Source organism: Watersipora subatra, chromosome 1, assembly GCF_963576615.1.
Source record: "Watersipora subatra chromosome 1, tzWatSuba1.1, whole genome shotgun sequence".
Classification (NCBI taxonomy): domain Eukaryota; kingdom Metazoa; phylum Bryozoa; class Gymnolaemata; order Cheilostomatida; family Watersiporidae; genus Watersipora; species Watersipora subatra.
The window spans coordinates 59,087,494-59,109,682 of NC_088708.1; the positions used below are offsets into that span (position 1 = coordinate 59,087,494).

The 22,189-nt window shown below is 35.1% G+C and overlaps 1 protein-coding gene across 1 annotated transcript in view; it reads right to left on the minus strand.

Moving 5' to 3' along the window:
* Positions 1-22,189, minus strand: part of LOC137394920 (trafficking protein particle complex subunit 9-like) — a 77,925-nt gene that overhangs the window by 29,818 nt on the left and 25,918 nt on the right. The window contains exon 10 of the mRNA XM_068081702.1: positions 21,248-21,424. Within this exon, the coding sequence (XP_067937803.1) occupies positions 21,248-21,424 (177 nt within the window). The remainder of the gene's footprint in view (positions 1-21,247; positions 21,425-22,189) is intronic.

Here is a 22,189-nt window from a genome sequence, read left to right on the forward strand (position 1 = left end):
TTCAGGCTATATTTGTTGGGCACAGAGTTTGAGCTGATAACTGATCACAAGGCTTTGCAGTTTATTCTCAACAATCCTTGTTCTAAGCCAGTACCTAGGATAGAGCGATGGGCATTGAGGTTGCAGTCATTCAGGTTCAATGTAGTGTATCAGAGTGGCAAATCAAACATAGCAGATCCATTGTCTAGGATGGTGAATTGGGTTGGTGATTCTCCATTTATTAGCAATGTTACAAGTGAGAGTTATATGGAATACACAGCTCGTGACTCTGTTCCGAAAGCTATGACATGAGAGGAAATAGTTGACCAGTCTAATCAGTGTGAGGAAATCAAGCTCTTGAAACAGGCCATTTATAGCAATGATTTTGGGAGTTGTCCTTCCTCGTTCAAAAGTGTGTCTATTGAGCTTAGTGAGGTTCAGGGTGTTTTACTGAGAGATAAGAGGATTGTTATACCCAGAAGTTTGAGAGATAAGGCTGTGGAACTCGCTCATGAAGGTCATCAGGGTATTGTAAAAACCAAGCAGAGGCTACGAACCAAAGTGTGGTGGCCAGGTATTGACAGAATGGCAGAGAGCTATTGTAGGAAATGCATTGAGTGTATGACAGTATCTCAGCCAGATCCACCTCAGCAGATGACAATGACAAAGTTTCCGGATAAACCATGGTCATACTTGAGTGCTGACATTTTAGGTCCTTTACCAGATGGTAGGTCAATTATGGTGCTTGTCGACTATTACTCTCGATATTTTGAATGTGCATTTCTAGGCTCTACCAAGTCTGCAAAGATTATTGAGTTTCTAGACACCGTGTTTGCTAGGTTTGGGTACTGTGAGACTCTGAGAACGGATAATGGTCCTCAGTTTATATCAGCAGAGTTCCAGGATTATTTACAGGCTTGTAATATAAAGTGGATATCAACTACCCCATTGTGGCCTCAGGCAAATGGAGAGGTAGAAAGGGTAAATCGTACGATTCTCAAATCCTTGAAAATTGCACATGGTAAAAAGGAAAATTTAGGCAAGGCTTTGAGGGATTTTCTCATGGCATACAGATCAACACCGCACAGCAGCACAGGTGTGGCACCATTTAGCCTTCTGTTTGGTGGCCGTGAAATGAGAACTAAACTTCCTGGTTTGTGCGGTGAAACTGATCCAACTGTGTTTGAGAAAGCAGCTGATTCTGATGCAAGAGCTAAGCATGTAAACAAAGAAAATGTAGATAAGCGTTTATCCAGTAAGGATATTGAGATCGGAGATCAGGTTTTAATGAGAAAAGAGAAAGGGGGAAAGCTAGATGGTAATTTTGAATCAAACCCCAAAACAGTTGTGGCTAAAGAAGGGTCTGAAATAATTGTTAGGGATGAGAGTGGGAAACAAACACGTAGAAACTCCACTTTTGTCAAAGTTTTGCCTGACGCAGTTCAACTGGGCCCTGGTAACCAAAGTACCTTAAAGGGGGCCAACAGGGCTGACTGTTCTATTCCACTGGCTCCTAACCATGACTCTACCCGACCACGTCACCCACCAGAGAGATATGGGGATATTAGGGTACATTAAACAGATTACAGTAGGACCTTGTGGAATTTGAAGCTGAAATCTTATTAGCCCTAGGATACTTTATAGCTAGTCTCATTTTATTCTGATTATAGATATTTTACACTGTGTGTTACAAATTAGCTTTGTTTAATGGATGTTTTTCAAATAATTGCTTACACAAATGTAGCTGTCTGATTTATGTCACAACAGGACTTAATGCCTGTAAAATTGGTAAGGGATGTAATGTACCAATGTTTGTATTCTCTGATTATTCATGATCATCACACCTGTATGTCAGCTGATGCAACACATTATGTGAATCAACAGTTTTTACAAGCTAGTGCAGAAATGTTTCCTTGTTATGCTTTCAGTGTGGCAATCTATAATATTGTTTATCTTATTGTGTGTCGTCTGATTCATTGCTGACTTGTTTGTGACAAAATCTTTCAGTGAAATAAATTAGTCTAGTCTAGCACAGCAAACAGTCAAGAAGCTCCCTGTGCACTTCTAATGATAATTAACGTATAAATGAATACATTAAAATAGACTTTACGCAGTACAGCCAAACTCCTAATCACCTCAACATACAAACTTAACAGAGTACAGTAAACCTCTCCTCATCACCTCAACATGCAAACTCAACAGGGTACAATCAAACCTTTCCTCAGCATAATCTCAACATACAAACTTGTAGCAAGTGATGTAGCACTTGAGCAATTATATGAGTTTGTAGCAAAAACAGTTTCCAACATCTTACACTTGAAGTTCTTCAAAACAGTTTCATAAGTGAAAGTTCCGAGATTGATGAAAACCAATGATAAACTGTCAAAATATATAAAATAATATAAAATACTGGAGCTAAGTTAACTTAAAGTTTCTATCATTGATGTTGGTGAAACCCTATATCTCTAATAGTTACTCCACCTCTGAAACTACACATCATTGAGTCTAGACTTCTCTTAGTAAAGTAGCAATAATTACTTCATTTTATTGATTATTATTTTATTAATCCATTGTGTTTTACATATAACTTCGTTTTATATAGCTTATATAATAAATTTATTTTGATACTATGTGTGATCATCTTCAGTAGCTATTCAGGAGTTCTGATACCCTAGGACACTTATATTTCGCTAGTATTTAGTTTCGTGAGTAGCACACAGAGTAAAATTTTGCTGCAACCTAATTTCGCGGATCTGATGAGTGCGAAAATATAGTGATGTGAAAATAAATGCAGTAGAACAAACATAATTGGATTTCTCAGGTCCAGTTCACTAGTAAAAAACATTTTCAATTTGGGACTATTTTGTATTTGTGAACCGCAGGTAGAAATGTGTGGGCGAGATCGACAATGCAACTTGATCGCTTACTGCTATTTGTTTCTTGGACTATCAATGATGTCTAGGTCCTTGCCTTTGCCGCCATAACTGATGTGGCACCAATATTATATCTCAACTATTTATAGCATGCGGTGGCCATGGCTCAAGGTTGTTATTGTTTTTGGTCGGTAATAAAATTCATTGCTACAATAATTATTATTCAATTTTATGACTTCCCCTACCAGACTTTTATCCTCATTCAGTGACTAAACTAATATCATCATCTTCCTCGTTTGTCTTGGCTTTTCCACAGGCCCGTATTCCCTGGGGCGGCTGGCTGGTTGAGCCGCCCCAACTTTTTAGGAATTTTTGGCGGCTAAGTATAGTCAAACTTGGAGAACTCGCCCTCGGATAAAATGTAAAATTTTATCACGAACACTTGGTTAACTCGAACGGATTTGTTTGGTCCGTTCCCACGTAATGATAAACTGCTTTAGATAATTCGACCTCAACATCATTAACTCGAACAGTTATTTGCCCAACGGCTATGGAAACGGTTTTTATCGCTGTAGAATATCACTTTATTCCAAGCCATAGAGATAAACGTTAACTTTTAATAGTTCTTGGGCGTCATTATTATCATGATTGGCAAAATATTTTTGTTAACGACTTTTATAAAGGTTTGCAAAAGGTCAAGTTTTAACAAACATCCATTTGGCAATGGCCCAACGAAAGCGTAAAAACCTTCGGATGAACTAAAAATAAAATCGGCAAAATTGATCTTTGTTGAAACGCTCAAAAGAAAAAAGATGTCTTTTTTTAGCGTTTCAGCTGCGGTCAAGTTTAGCCTATTTTAATCTGAAAACGTCCTAGCAGTCACATCACCTAAAACAAACAAATCTCAAATAATAGAAAAAATGTTTATACTTTCCGATAAAATCTTTTAAAACTTTACGTGAGATGCCCAGTTGAGGCCCTACATGAAAGAAACCTGTTGAGGGGGCTGATACCGCCCTTCCAAACCCCCAAATGCTCATAACTAGTCGCCTAACATTAGCTGCCCCAATTTGCAACCATGGAATGCAGGCCTGCTTTTCCAAAAGAACTTGTTATCTCAATTTGCTTTGCCACACTGCTCAGTCAGCGTATTAGCTATAATGAGTTTAGCAGAAATTACCCAATGAGCCCAACCACACAAAGGTTACCTGCATTTCTAATATGCCGATTTTATTGTGGATATCAATGAACAAAGCTATTTAATTTCGCGTTTTTGCTCGTTCGTTATGATAGTTTAGTTTCGCTCATGAAATTTTCGCCTGAGATGAATGACTCCGCGAAAAAGCGAAAGTTAGATGACGCGAATACATAAGTGTCCTAGGGTAGGTTGTATAGCAGTAGAATAAATTAGATGAACCATAGTGTATTATTAATGGAAATATTTGCTACAACCTATGAGTTTTAATACATGTACATGAAGCAGATTGCTCAATGAAATAACTTTGCATCTTAGAGATTGAGAATCATAACCTTTTCCCATTTTGAAATGCGTTGAAACCAATTTTAGATTTGCTTCCCAGTCTTTCTTTAATGGTACTCTGCATTCCAATACTGATAACTACTCATTTTAGCAGTACTTCATACACGCATATACTGATATACTCTATATATATGCACAGTATATATATAAGATATATACTGTGCATATGTACATATATATACAGTATATACATGTATATGTACTATATATATCTTATATATATATTCTGTGCATATATATATACAGTATATCGGTATAAATGTGTACATATATATATACATATATATATATATATATATATATATGTATATACAGTGAAACATGGATAACTCGCCCTCGGATATAGCGAACACATGGTTAACTCGAATGGATTTGCTTGGTCCATTCCAACGCAATGATAAATGGCTTTATATAACTCGACCTCGGCACCGTTAACTCGAACAGTTTTTTGCCGAATTCACAAACGGTTTCCGTTCAATTTATTTCGAAGGAGTTTCCACTAGTCGTGGAGCTGAGACTACTCTGCTTTCTTAACGAAAGCGATTTTAGTACGCGTATAGTGTACGTATAATTTCCCCCGTACCGTATAATGGAACCGAAAAAGAAATCGTATAAAAATGATTGGTAGGGTCGCTAAGACGTTCGCTTAGTTACGGCCAAGCTATAAACGTTGGAAGGTATTAGCGATAAAAATTTAATAAAGATAGACACAGCATGCAAAAAACATATTGTAACAGTGATTATATGCGGATACATAAAGATAAAATGTCACAAATAGGCTCGTGGCTTGGCGTCCGCTACAACAGACATCCGCTTTACGATGGCATCACGCAAGCAAAAAAAAGCGTAGAAACCTTCTGACAAACTTAAAGTACTCGAGGAAATCGAAGCAGGACAAAAGCTATCAGCATTATCAAAAAGAGAAAATCTTCCAAAAAGTACAGTGTCAACATGGATTAAACAAAAAGAAAGAATAAGATCGTTATGTGACCAAAATTCATCAAGGCTAAGAGATCGTTCAACGTCGCACGATGATTTGGATGGTGTATTATTGACTTGGTTTAGACAAGTGCGTAGTGAAGTGATTTTGTTAGAAAAGGCTAACAAGTTTTTAAGGACTATAATAACTGTTTAAAATCTATTTCTACAATAAGTCACACTGTTGATCTTTGTCAAAAAAATACCTTGTCACATACTACACTTGATAAGTTTTTTATATAAAACAACTGATCAGATGTAAAGCATGCTTTTTTGCATTGGTCATAAATGTTTACTTATGTCCAGTTTTAAAAATTATCAGAAAGAATAGATATTTTTCTATTGGGCTGAGATTTGTTTGCAGTTTTAGGTGATGTGACTGACAAGACGTTTTAAGATTAAAATTGGCAAAATTGATCTCGAGTAAACCACTCAGAAGAAAAATGTCTTCTGAGCGTTTTAACCGCGATTAGGTTTTGCCAATTTTAATCTGAAAAAGTTCGGGCAGTCACATCACCTAAAACAACACACAAATCTCAAGTGTATAAAAATACATGTATCTATACTTTCTGATAAATACTTTAAAACTCTACATCAGATGCCCTTTAACTTACAACAAACAACCTATACTTTAGTTTTATATATACATGTAGTTTGTATATGTATCTACTGATAAATACATTCACTTGTGATTGTGCTCTGATAACTCGAACGCTCTGATAACTCAAACACTTTCGCTCGGTCCCGTGAAGTTTGAGTTATCCATGTTTCACTGTATATATATATGACATTTGAATGTCAGTCATTCGTCATTTCTGTGACGAATGTCAGGATGTCCAGACTGGACATCCTGACCATTGTCAGGATGTCCAGACTGGACATCCTGACCATTGTCAGGATGTCCAGACTGGACAGCCTGCCATTTGTCACAGGTCTGTGGTGGGCCATGCCAGTCAGTGTGACATCCACAGCCGCAAGAGCAGGGATTAACAAACATTTTTTCTGGTTGGTCGCTGCAACAGGACAGTGGTTCAGTCTATCTTGGCCTGTCCTTGCTACTGATAAACCCCTTCACTGCCAAGTGTGAGTTAGTAGTCCAGCGAAAGCTAGTTGCACCTTCAACCCTTTTGCAGGCAGTCTTCATGAAATGGTCTAGCGAAAATCTACTCATCTCGGCTCGGACATCGAAAGGTCAAACAAGGTCTACGCTGATTTGTTCTCACTCCGGCAGACAGCGGAAAGTGCGCTAGGATATGGAAGGAAGAGATGTAGCTCTATGTGTAGCAGAGTAGAATATACGTATGTTGACGGATGGGACGGAGTCGCAGCGCCCAAGGAGGCAGACTGCACTTGTGGCCATGGAGATGGGCAGGTATGGTATAGATATAGCGGCACTAAGCGAAACAAGATTGCCAGGATATGATAGCTCGAGTTGAGCCATGAAGGGTAATGAATACCTTGTATTAAATACCAGTACCCTCACCTCACATTTAAAACACATTTAAACTACATCTTTAAAGGAACTAAACTAATGACTGTCAACAACTAAAACTGTCTCAATTGCTGATGATACTAATACATGAGCTGAGAATGCTTGTGATTTCTAGCAATCATGCCTTTAAAACTCTGTGGCTATAGTTACTCATCACAGTTACTTAAATAGGCAGGATAACATGAAGAATCCACTTTCGTGCCCATGTTTGGGATTCATGCAAGTTTTAAACCATCAGCCCATGCTCAAAATGCTAGGTGTACCAGTTCGTAAACAAAAATTAATTGGTTAAACATTTTTTGCTAGAAACCTGGTTCACACATTTTACATACTGCCTGAACCCTATTTAAATTATGTGTCCATCGATGTTGGAGAGAGTTATGTTCACATACACAAATATCATCAAATATTTATAGCCTTAGTGCTAACCTACACTACAGCTAAAATATCAGATTTAGTGTGAAATTCGCATAGATGAATTTCGTCATAAGACTTGTTTTGAGAACTAATAATTTTGCAGGCAAAATTGATGGCTGAACCAACAGTAATATTCAACACACCAAGGCATGAGACCAAACGTAAGAAGGGCTTTTTGTGACATATAAATGAATGTTAATTTATAAGGTGTCCCCCTTTACTGATAGTATTCTGCCTTTAATCTGTTTTCACAATCTATTGAGTGATGACAGAGGATGAAATAAAAAGAACATTCAATTGTTATATAATATTAGTAACGGCTTATAAACATATTTTAAAATGTGTTTAATTTAGCAAATACAATACAACAAAGTAGATGTCTGGCACTATTAAAGTTTACTTTGGTCGAGCAGGAAGGAAAGTTTAACAAGCAAGCATTACCATTTACATCATACAATGCAGATACCTCTAGTAAACAGGTATATATTCCCTCAGTTTATCATTCATCCTACATTCAACTGATGTCCAGTATGATTTAAGTCTCATGTACCACCTTTTTTATCTCTATTCACATAGCAAAAGTCATGGCTTTCAGTTTTTCTTCAGTAAAAGTGACCATTAATAATGCAACAACATGCAGAGCAGTAAAGAAGTAGACTTGGGCTATGCTGTAATATCTATTTTCCCTGTAAAGAAATCTCATGCATGCTATTTATAAGTATCTGCGCCTATATATCCATCTTAGTCAAATGTCTCGCAATGCACCAACAAGTCATTTAAGAGATAACGAAATGTATAAATCCAGGATTATTAACTTGTCTTGGATTTTGTAATAATTTTCAGTTCAAAGGTTGAAGTAAAAATTAGTCAAATGTCCAGATAATGATTTACTTTTGCGAACGTGACAAATGGGAAGGAAAATCACGCACCGGAAAATCTTGTCACATTTTAAACAGGTCGGTTTCACGGTTAGTGAGCAATGTATATAACCAGGTCTGTCCTGAAATAATAGTTTATGCCAACTGTTAGCATATGCAAATAAATGAATGGCAAATCCAGTGGTTTAGCCAATAAAATAATTAAGCAGCGATTCATTTCAATAAAACTGTCTAATCAGAGCCCCGTATTTGAGTGTCAGCCAGATGCTAAGTTGGTCGAATAAGCAGTTGCTTGGCAGAATAGGAAGGGAATATGACAGACCTTGCAAGTAACTTTAGACGATACTCTTAAATTTTTGTCAGCCAACCACAAATAATAGATAAAATAATATTATGAAATAATGAATCATATCACATATTTAAATAGCCCTGCAAACATAAGATAAATGAACAAACAATTACAGAGCAAATCATATTGTGGTAATGAACTTTGCAGGTATGAATGAAGAAAAATGACTGCCTCCAATCGATACCATTAAATGCTTGTGAATACTGATATATGTTTGTAGCCATTTTACACTTTGTATTTGAGAGCTTAGCATGTTCCCTCCAAACTTTATAGTATAATTGCTAAAACTATCGTCAAAGAAAATATTCTAGATTTTTTATTCTGCATCAACAAGCAAATATTGCAAAATAAGGGTTAGAATATTCTCACTCATTTCAGCTAAAACATATAGCAAACAAGGATGAGGAAATAAGAGGTGAGAATGTCAGACTTTACGCAGTACAGCCAAACTCCTCCTCATCACCTCAACATACAAACTTAACAGAGTACTGTAACAGTAAACCTCTCCTTAGCATCACCTCAACATACAAACTTAATAGGGTATAGTAAACCTCTCCTCAGCATCACCTCAACATACAAACTTAACAGAGTACAGTAAACTCCTCCTTATCACCTCAACATACAAACTTAACAGAGTACAATAAACCTTCCAGTAAACCAGTAAAGTTCCGAGATTGATGAAAACCAATAATAAACTGTCAAAATATATAAAATAACTGTCTGAATACCCGGCGTTGCTCGAGAAAAAAATAAAAGTTCTTTCATTTGGAGGCATTAGATAATGTGCAACTTGAGAGAGTACGTGTATTTTATAGATTAATTAAAAATATGACAGAATATGGTAGTATTTTGTAGTTGAAATTTTATTAGAACAATGTCTGACAAAAATGGTTGAATAAAAAATTAATATTAATAATGAAGATTGGAAATTAAGTAATAATAACGGTGATAGGAAAATGAATAAAGTTTAAACTTCAAACACGATACTCAAATTATGTTTAAAAAATGCAAGTTGAAATAATAATGATAATGAAACCAACTGTAAAAATTTATATTATATACTTCAAAAGTTATAAGTTCATAAATGTAAGAAGAGAATGTAAATCTACATATATATATTTATATATATATTTCTCAAAGTATGTAAATGTATGTAAATATAAGAGAGTGAGGAATAACTTATACTTGTTATCTTACACGATAAATCTTACAGATAATTTTACAGATAATCTTACAGATAATCTTACAGATAATCTTACAGTAATCTTACAAATGTTTGTTGTAAATGTGAAATGTATTACGAATTACTAATTGGTTAGGTTTAGAAGGAAAGATGTGTAAGCTAATACACAAAGCGAGCACTGATAGGAACTTTTGTGAAACATGTATGCAACAAACGCAATATTCGTCTGTTTGAGAAAAGGAAATTGCGCCTGTTAATATACTCTATTGCTATTAAAATAAACGTTAAATAACAAATTGAAAATTATTCATACAAACAAAGATGTTTTAATTTGAACTAAAAGAAATAATGTAAAAAGATTTTTTAAGCGAACCAAGATCTTGTTCGTATTTAATGATTGTGGAATGCAAGGTACCAAATCATAATTCAAGAAACATAATGTAACTGGGAAAAAGGTCTTTTGAGCAGCTGGAATAAATTAGTAGCGAGCTAAATGTAGATGTAAAATAAATAGCAAGTATGTAAACTACGAAATGTCGATGCAATGCATATCTTTTGGTAATGTATATAATCAGTACAAAAATGGCCAAATTTTAAGTTTGCGATAAATTATTAGCTTTAACGAAAAAAGACGAAGAAGCATCACGTTGCATATACTGTACTTAGGTCCCAAAATATTTCTGAACAGGGACAGGGACATCGTTGCGCGTGGGCGCAATGCTAAAATAATTAGCATGCGCATGGGGTATGCGGTATATGAAAACGTATGTGATTAATATGCCGTTGCAGCTCAGTGGTAGAGCGCCGGATGAGAAACTTGTGGCTGCATTCGTCGTGTGTTCAAGTTCTTCAGAGTGCGGAATTCCATTTCCAAGATTTTAATAGCTACAGCCGGAATGACAGATCCACAGACTTTGAGAAATATATATAGATATAAAATACTGGAGCTAAGTTGATTTAAACTTTCTATCATTGAAGTAGGTGAAACCCTATATCTCTAATATTTACTCCACCTCTGAACCTACACATCATTGAGTCTAGACTTCTCTTCGCTTGTCTCTAAGGTAAAGTAGTAATAATAACTTCATTTTAATGATTATTATTTTATTAATCCATTATGTTTTACATATAACTTTGTTTTACATAATGTACATAAACAATTTATTTTAATACTATGTGTGACCATCTTCAGTAGCTATTCAGGAGTTCTGATAAGTTGTTTAGCAGTAGAATAAATTAGATGAACCATAGTGTATTATTAATGGAAATATTTGCTACAACCTATGAGTTTTAATAAATGTACATGAAGCAGATTGCTGAATAAAATAACTTTGCATCTTAGAGATTGAGAATCACAACCATTTCCCATTTTATAATGTGTTGAAACCAATTTTAGATTTGCTTCCCCCCATCTTTTTTTAATGTTATTCTGCATTCCAATACTGATGATTACTCATTTTAGCAGTACTTCATACAAGCATATACCGATATACTGTATATATATGCACAGTATATATATAAGATATATACTGTGCATATATATATACAGTGTATATATGCACAGTACATGTATATATATAAGATATATACTGTGCATATATATATATATATATATATATATATAATATATACTGTGGGTATATATACAGTATATATATATATATGCACATATATATACATATATATACTGTATATACATATATATGCACAGTAAATATGTATATAATATACATGTATATACTGTGCATATATATACAGTATATATATGCACAGTATATATATAAGATATATACTGTGCATACCCTAGGACACTTATGTATTCGCGGCATCTAACTTTCGCGTTTTCGCGGTGTCATCTTCTCGTGAAAGTTTCATGTGTGAAACTAAACTATCATAACAAACGAGCGAAAAAGCGAAACTAAATAGCTTTGTTCATTGATACTGTAGAATGGAATTTTATAACGACATTTATTTTAAAGTTTTTAACGACCACTATAGCATCGTTAAAACATAAACCAACAAAATAATTTGACTCAAAATTTATTACGTTATTATTTTGCAATTAATTATGATTAATTTCCCATTAAGAATGATTTATAATGATAGGAATTTGATGTCAATGCCCACGAATTAGTAGATTATCGTTTGCTGGGGACATCAATCAATGCAGTGAGCACCGTGTGTTGAAAGAAAATAAGACACATGCACTGACACTCGCAGTACTACACAAACAGCATGACTCTGGAAAGGTTTAGATTCACCACTGACACCTCTTCAATAACTTGTAATTTTTTGAGATTTGTTTTGTTTTAAGTGATGTGACTGACGAGACGTTTTTAAATTGAAATAGGCAAAACATGACCGCAGTTAAAACGCTCAGAAAAAGACATCTTTTTCTTTTGAGCGTTTTAACAAAGATCAATTTTGCGGATTTTATTTTAAGCTCATTCGGAGGCTTTTACGTTTTCGATGGGACACGGCCAAGCGGGTGTTTGATAAAACTTAATCTTCTGCAAACCTTTATAAAAGTCGTTAACAAAAATATTTTGCCTCTGATGATGATAATAATAATGATGCCAAAGAACTACTAGAAGTTGATGTTTGTCTCTATGGCTTGGAATGAAGTGAAATTCCACAGCGATAAAAACCGCGTCCATGGCCGTTGGGCAAATAACTTTTCGAATAAATGATGTTGAGGTCGAGTTATCTGAAGGAATTTATCATTGCGATGGAACTGACCAAACAAATCCGTTTGAGTTGACCTTGTGTTTGAGATGAAATGTTACATTTTATCTGAGGGCGAGTTATCCGAGTTGGACTGCACTTACCGTAAAAAATTCCCAAAAAGTTGGGGCGGCTCAGCCGGCCAGCTAGCTGCCCCAGTGAAAACGGGCCTGTTGATAGTCCAAGAAACAAATGGCAGCAAGCGATCAAATTGAATTATCGACCTTGCCCACACCATTCTACCTGCGGTTCACAACTACAAACTAGTCGCAAATTGAAATTTTTTTTATCGGTGAACTGAACCTGAGGAATCTAATTATGTTTGTTCCACTGCATTTATTTTCACATCACTATATTTTCGCACTCATCAGAGCTGCGAAATTAAGTTGCTCCGAAATTTTACTCTGCGAGCTACTCACGAAACTAAATACTAGCGAAATATAAGTGTCCTAGGGTATATATACAGTATATATATATGCACATATATATACTGTATATACAGTGAAACTCGGATAACTCAAACTTCAAGGGACCGAGCAAAAGTGTTCGAATTATCAGAGTGTTCAAGTTATCAGAGCACTGTCACAAGTCCATGTATTTACTTATTTATTAGTAGATACATGAACATATACAAACTATAATATAAATCAAAAGCACAAATGGCTTGTTTCAAATTAAATGCTTCTAATGTAAAGTTTAAAACGTTTTTATCAAAAATTATAGAGATTTTTCTATCACTTGAGATTGGTTTGTTGTTTGAGGTGATGTTATTGCCAGGACGTTTTTTAGATTGACATTGGCAAAACTTGATCGTTGCTGAAATGCTCAAAGAAAAGACATCTTTTCTTTTGAGCGTTTTACCCACGATCAATTTTGCCGATCTTTCTTGAAGTTTATGCAAAGATTACCTTACTTTACCTGGGATTCGTTAAGAGCAACACTCCGAGGCAGTTCAATTAAAAGTTTTACGGTACATTGTATATCACTCACGCTTTTTGAATAGATACTTATTGAATGTACACACGTATTTTGTGTTTAGGTCAAACGATGAATAGTTTTTTTTAGCTAAGACAACGTATACGTTTAATTACAACAATTTTTAAAACGTTTTAAACATTCAACATTCCGACGTTAATTCAACACGGAATCAACATCGGAAAACTATTCATCACGGGATAGCCGGGTCACGCACTCAAGGATTTTCGCCACGCAAATACAAAACAAAAACAACATGCTGTTTTTGTTTTGTATGTGCGTGGCGAAAATCCTTGCGCGCGTGACCCGGCTAGCCCGTGCTATTCATCGTATAGCAGTATAAATCAAATTTCACCAAACCTTTAGAACAGTCGTTGACAAAAATATTTTGCCGATGGAGGTAATAACGATGCTTATGAATTACGAAAAGTTGAGGTTTACCTCTATGGATTGGAATAAAGTGATTTTCTAAAGCGATAGCAACCGTTTCGGTAGCCGTTGGGCAAAAAACAGTTCGTTATAACAGTGTTGAGTTCGAGTTATATAGAGCCATTTATCATTGCGTGGGAACGGACCAAGCAAATCCAGTCGAGTTAACCATGTGTTCGCTATATCCGAGGGCGAGTTATCCATGTTTCACTGTATATGCACATATATATACAGTATATATATGCACATATATATACTGTATATACATGTACATGTATATGCATATCTATATATATGATATATGCAAGTATATACTGTAGAACAATACAGAGAGTTTATATACAGCGAGAGGAGTTAAAATTGCAATATCAACACAAGTTTGACAAAAAACTGAAATACTATCAAACTTTGCTGACTTTCAAACTATTGCGGTAGCAATATAATAAAATACAATATAATATTGATTGTATTGACAGCAGCAAGCAATAAACAAATCCCTTAACAATATGTTCCCAAAAATGAGGGTAAGGTAATAATGCACCTATAACTATTTTTGTACAGTTGACACTCCTATAACGTATACCTCATATATAGCGTAAACTTCACATAGTGTAAAGAATATATGTAAAGTTTTTGCTTGATACAACATAAAGCATTCCATATAATGTAACGAGTCAAATCGGTGCAAATTCTTAAATTGGATATCAGTAATGAGACTCTCGTGGTTATCGTTAAAAATATCGCTTTCTCTCTTGTAAAAACAATGTATAGGATGTATAGAGATTTCTATTATTTCTACTAGTACCCAGGCAATCTAGTTCGCTGTGAAAGATCGTCAGGTTTCGACAAAGCACAGAAAACAAGTTGCCACACAATAATTCACAAATACTCAAAGGTGATCTAGTGGTGCAGTCATTGGAGTGTCCATTTACCAAGCTGAAAGTCACGAGTTTTAGTCTCGTCCAAAGCTATTTTTTATCCTTACCTCAAACCCTGGCAAGAGATAGACGAACGGTCAGACAGACACCGTTCTTAATTCGTATAAGAATATATTTTTATTTTAGACATATAAAATATTTTGTAATATTTCTCCTAGGCAGATAGACCTTGCTGTCTAAAAAATTGGAAAGAACCGATATAATGAAGGTGTGTGCTTCCCCTAGCTTATTGTAAAACTACCATAATCAGGAACCATAAACTGAGTGCAATTGACAAGAAAAAGTAAATAACTTATTGATAAAAACTATTAATACAACAGTTACTGTACAGCTGCCAAATTACAAAAGTTACTGTACAGCTGCCAAATTACAAAAGTTAAGTTTAGTTTTTTTCCTTTTGGAAGAGCCAACGGAGTGAGTTTGGAAAAATCTTAAAACGAATTAGGCAATTTACATGTATTTTACTGTTCGTGTAAAGTAAAATCCCTACAACGTAAAAATTCCCGGAATAGATTATTTATGTTGTAGAAGCATCCACTGTAGTAGGAATTGTTTTCGTGATAAACCTTAGAAAACAAAAATTGCCAGAATCTTCAAGCAATGTGGTTATGATGGCTTTTTGCTAGTTTTATAGTGAGTCAAGTAAAGAAAGAGCTACATAACCGTAATGAGAAATAATTCATGGCTGTCTCCTCATGGTTGTCTCCCTGACTAGTCTTACTGTGCACGCACAAGCGTAACAAATCCAATGATTAAAATATAGTTGCATGAGTTTTGCAAAATTAGTGGACTTTGTTTCTGTCACATATTTAAAAAAAAGCAAATCTTCAGAGTGTCTACTCTAATACTGTATACTGTAATAGTGGCCAATATCTATATGCATCCCTGTGTACAGCTATACATCAACGATAGGACAATGCTTGGAGCCATACAACAAGACAGTACAAAATATTTTCATGACTACTATAAACATATAAATATACATTTCTTCATTATAAACAGCAATGCCAAGAAGGTATACAGAAACAATGTTGGCCAACTATGGTGAATTAATATTTCCTTTGTTTAATTAAACTTAGATAGATAAGGAGACTACATACTTTAGTATTCTTGCTAAATACATACCATAATGAAGACCTAACTACTCTAACAGCTTGACAACTGCTAGAGTAAAAGTCAAGTCTTTATCATGTAGTAAGATGGTTGTTGTACATCAACTCTATATCTCTGTAACACTGTATCAGTAATATTGTACACATATAGATAACTGTATCAGTGGTATTGTACATTACCCATATATATAAATAACTGTATTAGTGGTATTGTACATTACCCATATATATAGATAACTGTATCAGTGGTATTGTACATTATCCATATATATATAGATAACTGTATCAGTGGTATTGTACATTACCCATATATATAGATAACTGTATCAGTGTATTGTACATTACCCATATATATAGATAACTGTATCAGCGGGATGGTAAATTACCCATATATATAGATAACTGTATCAGCGGGATGGTACATTACCCATATATATAGATAACTGTATCAGCGGGATGGTACATTACCCATATATATAGATAACTGTATCAGCGGGATGGTACATTACCCATATATACATATATACAACTGTATATACATATATACAGCTATACATATATACAACTGTATCAGTGGTATTTTACATTACCTATACATATATACAACTGTATCAGTAGTATTGTACATTACATATACATATATACAGCGGTATCAGTGGTATTGTACACTACCTATACATATATACAACTGTATCAGTGGTATTTTACATTACCTATACATATATACAACTGTATCAGTAGTATTGTACATTACATATACATATATACAGCGGTATCAGTGGTATTGTACACTACCTATACATATATACAACTGTATCAGTAGTATTGTACATTACATATACATATATATGTATAACTGTATCAGTAGTATTGTACATTACCTATACATATATACAACTGTATCAGTAGTATTGTACATTACATATACATATATATGTATAACTGTATAAGTGGTATTGTACACTACATATACATATATATGTATAACTGTATCAGTAGTATTGTACATTACATATACATATATATGTATAACTGTATAAGTGGTGTTTCTATTAACCATAAATAAACTTTAAACTAACTATAGGCGAAAATACTTGACCCTGTATGATTTTGTATGAATGTATGATACACAAACCTAGGTATGAGGTAACAATTATCAGACCCCAGATTGTAACTTCAAGAATTTGATAAGTTTAATTTGGACAGTATTTAATACATTTGTCTAAACTGTGAACTAATGAAAACTAGACAGGCAACATAATATCACATATCTAATCGATAATAGCAGTTAAAGAATTTATGACTCATAGTGAATGTAATAAACTTATAGCAAGAACAAGACAACTCCCAATACCAGCAACTTGAGTTTATTGCTTCAGTGGAATGAACAGAAGCAGATTTAAAAAGGAACATGAATCTAATAGCCAATGCTTAAAAGTTGACTTGCAACAAAGTTCACATTACAGTTATTTGATATCAAAAGATTCACCATGTTTCACTCTGCTGTGTTGTACGTAAAAAATATGTGGAAATGTGATTACAAGCTCTTAAAAGCTCAAAAATGAACAATTAATCGCAGCCATCACAAAACCGCCGTAGATCGGAATCTCTTTCCAAAACGGCTCAAATGGGACGTAGTTGTACAAGATGGCTTCTGTTTATACTTTCACGCAACAGCATTCGTCGAAATATTTTCACAAATATAATTCACGCATTCAATAAAACCATGTCTATTGTTCTTACGCGTCTATTTTATCGTCATTGTAATGCTGTCACTTTCAGCACTGATATCCTATAGCCTACCGTAAAAATGTGTTTAATTTTTCAACCTTAGCTCGAAGGAGTACATATCATTGTCTGATAAACATGACAAGCCGGTTGGTCACCTGTGATAATCGAAAAATGCTGCAGAAATGATTCATGAAGTATGGGTCACACGATCAGATTACGACTAGACGATTCGACCAATCCGAAACAAAACTGTAAAGTAGCGAGCATCTATATTTGACACAGAGTCTTCGGTAAAACCCGAAGTGTTTGTCATAAACTAGTGCTACGAGAAGTTTTATATTGAGCCTTTTATTGGCTTTTCAATTCACGTGACAACATCACGTTACAAAACAATAACCACAATGTAATGACTGCGTCAGAAAAATAAACTGATTCCGATCTACGGCGGTTTCGTGATGGCTGCGATCAACCGTTCGTTTTTGAGCTTTTAAGAGCTTGTAATCACATTTCCACATATTTGGCACCTACAACACAACAGAGTAAGACATAGTGAATCTTTTGATACCAAATAACTGTAATGTGGATTTTGTTGCAAGTCAACCTTTAAAAATGTTAAATTAAGCATTAATGATACATTTTGAGCACCAGTTGGTTGACACAATTTTACGACCAACACTGGCATCCTAGTGAGATTATTTCACTCTCATTAGAGATATAAATTATCAAGGCATCAGTTACTGACATGAAAGCATTTAATTTAATAGGAGATTATTAGACGAGCATAAAATCATGCAGAGGAAAAATCAACTGTGAAGGGGAACAAGCTGTCATCTATGGAGGAGAGGGTATATTGGGAAGATAGACAATGTAGTGAGGCGATATCACGCATGGAGGAGGAGACTATCATGGAGTTAATGGAGGAAAACCCAAATAGAGACCACATACGTAGCAGAAACCACATATAGAAGAACAGTCGTACAGGCCAAAGACTATATTTGGAGGAGAGATCATATATGAAGGAGTGACAACTTATGGAGAAAAGACCACATGCGGAGAAAGGACCACATGTGGAGTAGCGACTGTATACACAGGAGACGCCTTACACAAAAAAGAGTCCATATAAGGAGAGCTTCGATTTAGAAGAATGACCCCACCAAGAGAAAGACCAGTATAGATGAACAACCACATATGGAAAAAAACACATATGGAGGAGAGACCACGTGAGAAGGAGAAAGATTAAATAAAAAAGAACAACAGGAGAGCAGACCGCAATAAGAAGTTAGAGTAGAGACTATGGAGAACTGTGTTAATAGGTAGACAAGACAGGAGGGGGAAATGAAGTACAAACAGCTTCAATCAAGTGACCTGCCAGAGTCAGTTGTCTGGAAATAGCATAAAATGAGCAGCTGATCACCTGCTGACGTTTCAACATAAAACAAACAAAAATGTCATGAGAATGCCAGGTTATTCAACATACCATCGATCAGTTTATGATGATCTACTGGCTTTCTCAACCTAATCCTTAGCTTTTACATCATAAAAGATATGAATATGGTGCAATTTGTTTATAGATGTTCGTGTGTAACCAATGATATACAGCCCCCAAGGATAGCCGACGGCGCTCATATGGGCGGGGTTTAATGATGAAGCTCTGTTGGGATTAACCCGAACACGGCACCCGAACAAACAAATATGCTGAATAAAGCACCTTGTAAATTTACGAATATTATGAACTATAGTGGTTATTTTACTTATCTGTTGATCTCATTTTGTTGTCAAATAAATATAGTATCCCAATATTGTCACCATTATGATCAGTCAGTTGCCATTCACAAGCATTCGTGATATTAATAGTCACAATCGTAAAATAGCTCAAATTCGGTTCTGCATTTAGATTTTGAGTATGAAAACTACACTGCACAGCTTTGCCTGCTGTCCCATCTTATTGGCAAGGTAAAACAATGTGAAACCGATGAAAGACTTTGTCATTTTATATTAGGGGTGGCAAAATATTAATCAAAAACTAGAAAAAAAAATGCCGTTGTTCGGGTAATTATATTCAACTTTAGGCATATACTACGACCTATACTAATTTTAAAATTACTAAAAGTAGGTAATTTGAAATGTTTTATTTTGAATAGATACATTATTTTAGTTAGGTATTACCCCTACATTGCAGAAATTCAATGTTTGCTATTGTGACCCGCGGGGTCTACTGGCTGAATAAGCTAATGAAACGATAACAGCGATTCGTGTTTTCTAAAACCTAACAAGGCAACGCGACCGCCCCGCGAGAGTTGTGTTTGCTTTGAAACCCAGGCTAGCAAAATCCTAATAGAGCTCCATCATTAAACCCCGCCCATATGATAGCCGTCGGCTATCCTTTTGGGCTGTATATCATTGGTGTAACTAACAACACCTCTAAGGTATAATAGTCCTCTATAGTGTGTAACTAACAGCCCTCTAAGGTATAGTCATCTATAGTGTGTAACTAACAGCACCTCAAAGGTATAATAGTCCTCTATAGTGTGTAACTAACAGCCCTCTAAGGTATAGTCATCTATAGTGTGTAACTAACAGCACCTCAAAGGTATACTAGTCCTCTATAGTGTGTGACTAACAGCACCTCTAAGGTATAATAGTCCTCTATTAATAGTGTGTAACTAACAGCACCTCTAAGGTATACTAGTCCTCTATAGTGTGTGACTAACAGCACCTCTAAGGTATAATAGTCCTCTATAGTGTGTAACTAACAGCACCTCTAAGGTATACTAGTCCTCTATAGTGTGTGACTAACAGCACCTCTAAGGTATAGTCATCTATTAATAGTGTGTAACTAACAGCCCCTCTAAGGTATACTAGTCCTCTATAGTGTGTAACTAACAGCCCCTCTAAGGTATACTAGGTACAAAGATTGAGCAAGCAGCAACTAAACAACCTCAAAAAGGCTTGCGGTATTATCTAGTACAAGTGGATGCAAGACAGACTTTTAACAGAATACCTACTATTTTAATAATCATAAAGCTTCATATGATAGATAATATTATCATTACTATTAATTGATGCCGAACAACTCATGTGAGACATATCAGCTTCCAGAAATTGCTAAGGTTTAAATACTATTTAAACCTTAGCAATTTTTGGAAGATTTGTTTTAATTTGTTTTGAGAACATTATTTTAATTTCTTGTATAATGATTAAAAATGTTGACATAGTAGAATACAGACAAAGAACTACAACAAAGCCAGTTCTCAGAAAAGAATTAAGTAAAAAGCAGGTAGATAGGGCAGGTAGATATGACTCACTGCTGTAACGGGAATGGGGGAGTTAGGTATATAGTCTGCTGCCACATAATAACATCGGATGCTGTTTACACGCATCCGAGAGCAAATTATATAGTAAGACACTAATAATAGTAAGACAGTAAGACTAGTAAGACAGTAATAAGATTTGGAGGATACTAATGTGTACAATGAAAACATCACAAGAGGTGAATAATGAATATACAAAACTGAAAAGTGACGTACAGATTAATAAAATCCATTACCTTATGTCCACAGTGCAACAGTACAACAGTTCCACAAAACAGGAGAGCCCATTAAATTATGAATGTCATTGTCTTGGGAAAGAACTGCAGCGCATAACTTACCTGAGCAGTGGAATTGATGAGAAAGATACGGGAGGAAGCAATACTCCAGCTGAGTTCCTAATGGGTAGCCCGTCATCTCGGTTGTCCTTTGTGTATGTCTCGAGGAGGTGGACGAGTTCTTGTATCTCGTGGTCTAACATGTACTTATACATAGTGTGTAGGCAGAGAGATACATGCCTACAAGTAGGTGCACACCTGCATGCCAATGTCAAACAAAATGAGCAGCACACCTGCATGCCAGTGTCAAACAGAATGAGCAGGTTCAGAGGTAGAGGTAGCTATAGAACTTAACTTACTCTAACCTAGACTAGGTGAGGTCAATGACCAACTTAATTTATATATAGGGCCTACTTGGTTTTTACAATCTTGTCTTACTTTTAACTTTTGCTAGTCTCTTGAGAATGATATACAGATACAGCTATGAATTTCTGATGTCCTTCAGGGAATATGATCGCTAAATGCTTTGATGGACAAAATGGTTTTATTTGAAGAAGAACATAACATCTCAGAAGTTTACAAAGAACCAAGAAAGGCTGTTATTAATAACCTAATCCTAGCAAATAACAGCAGAGCAGAGGCTGTGTGCAGTTACAAGTAATAGCTATGATATACTGAGACTGACACCTTGACATGCATGCAGATAGACTTGTTACTCCAGCTCCTAATGAAGATGAGTAAGCCAATGGAAAGGAACATTTGCAGAATCAACACTTTTGGTAAGAGCAGTGTTTTTATACTCAGACTATAACAACAGAATCGATTTGCATATGTGAAGGAGTTAACAAATGTATAACTGCCAGAATGTGGAGTACTGCCATGAATTACTTGAAGCAATCCAATTTAGTTATTAGGTAAATTGTACTTACTTTTCACAAACCTTAAAAAACTTTTTAGGAGAAAAACGGAAAAATTTCAACAATAAAGCTAACAGCAATATTGATG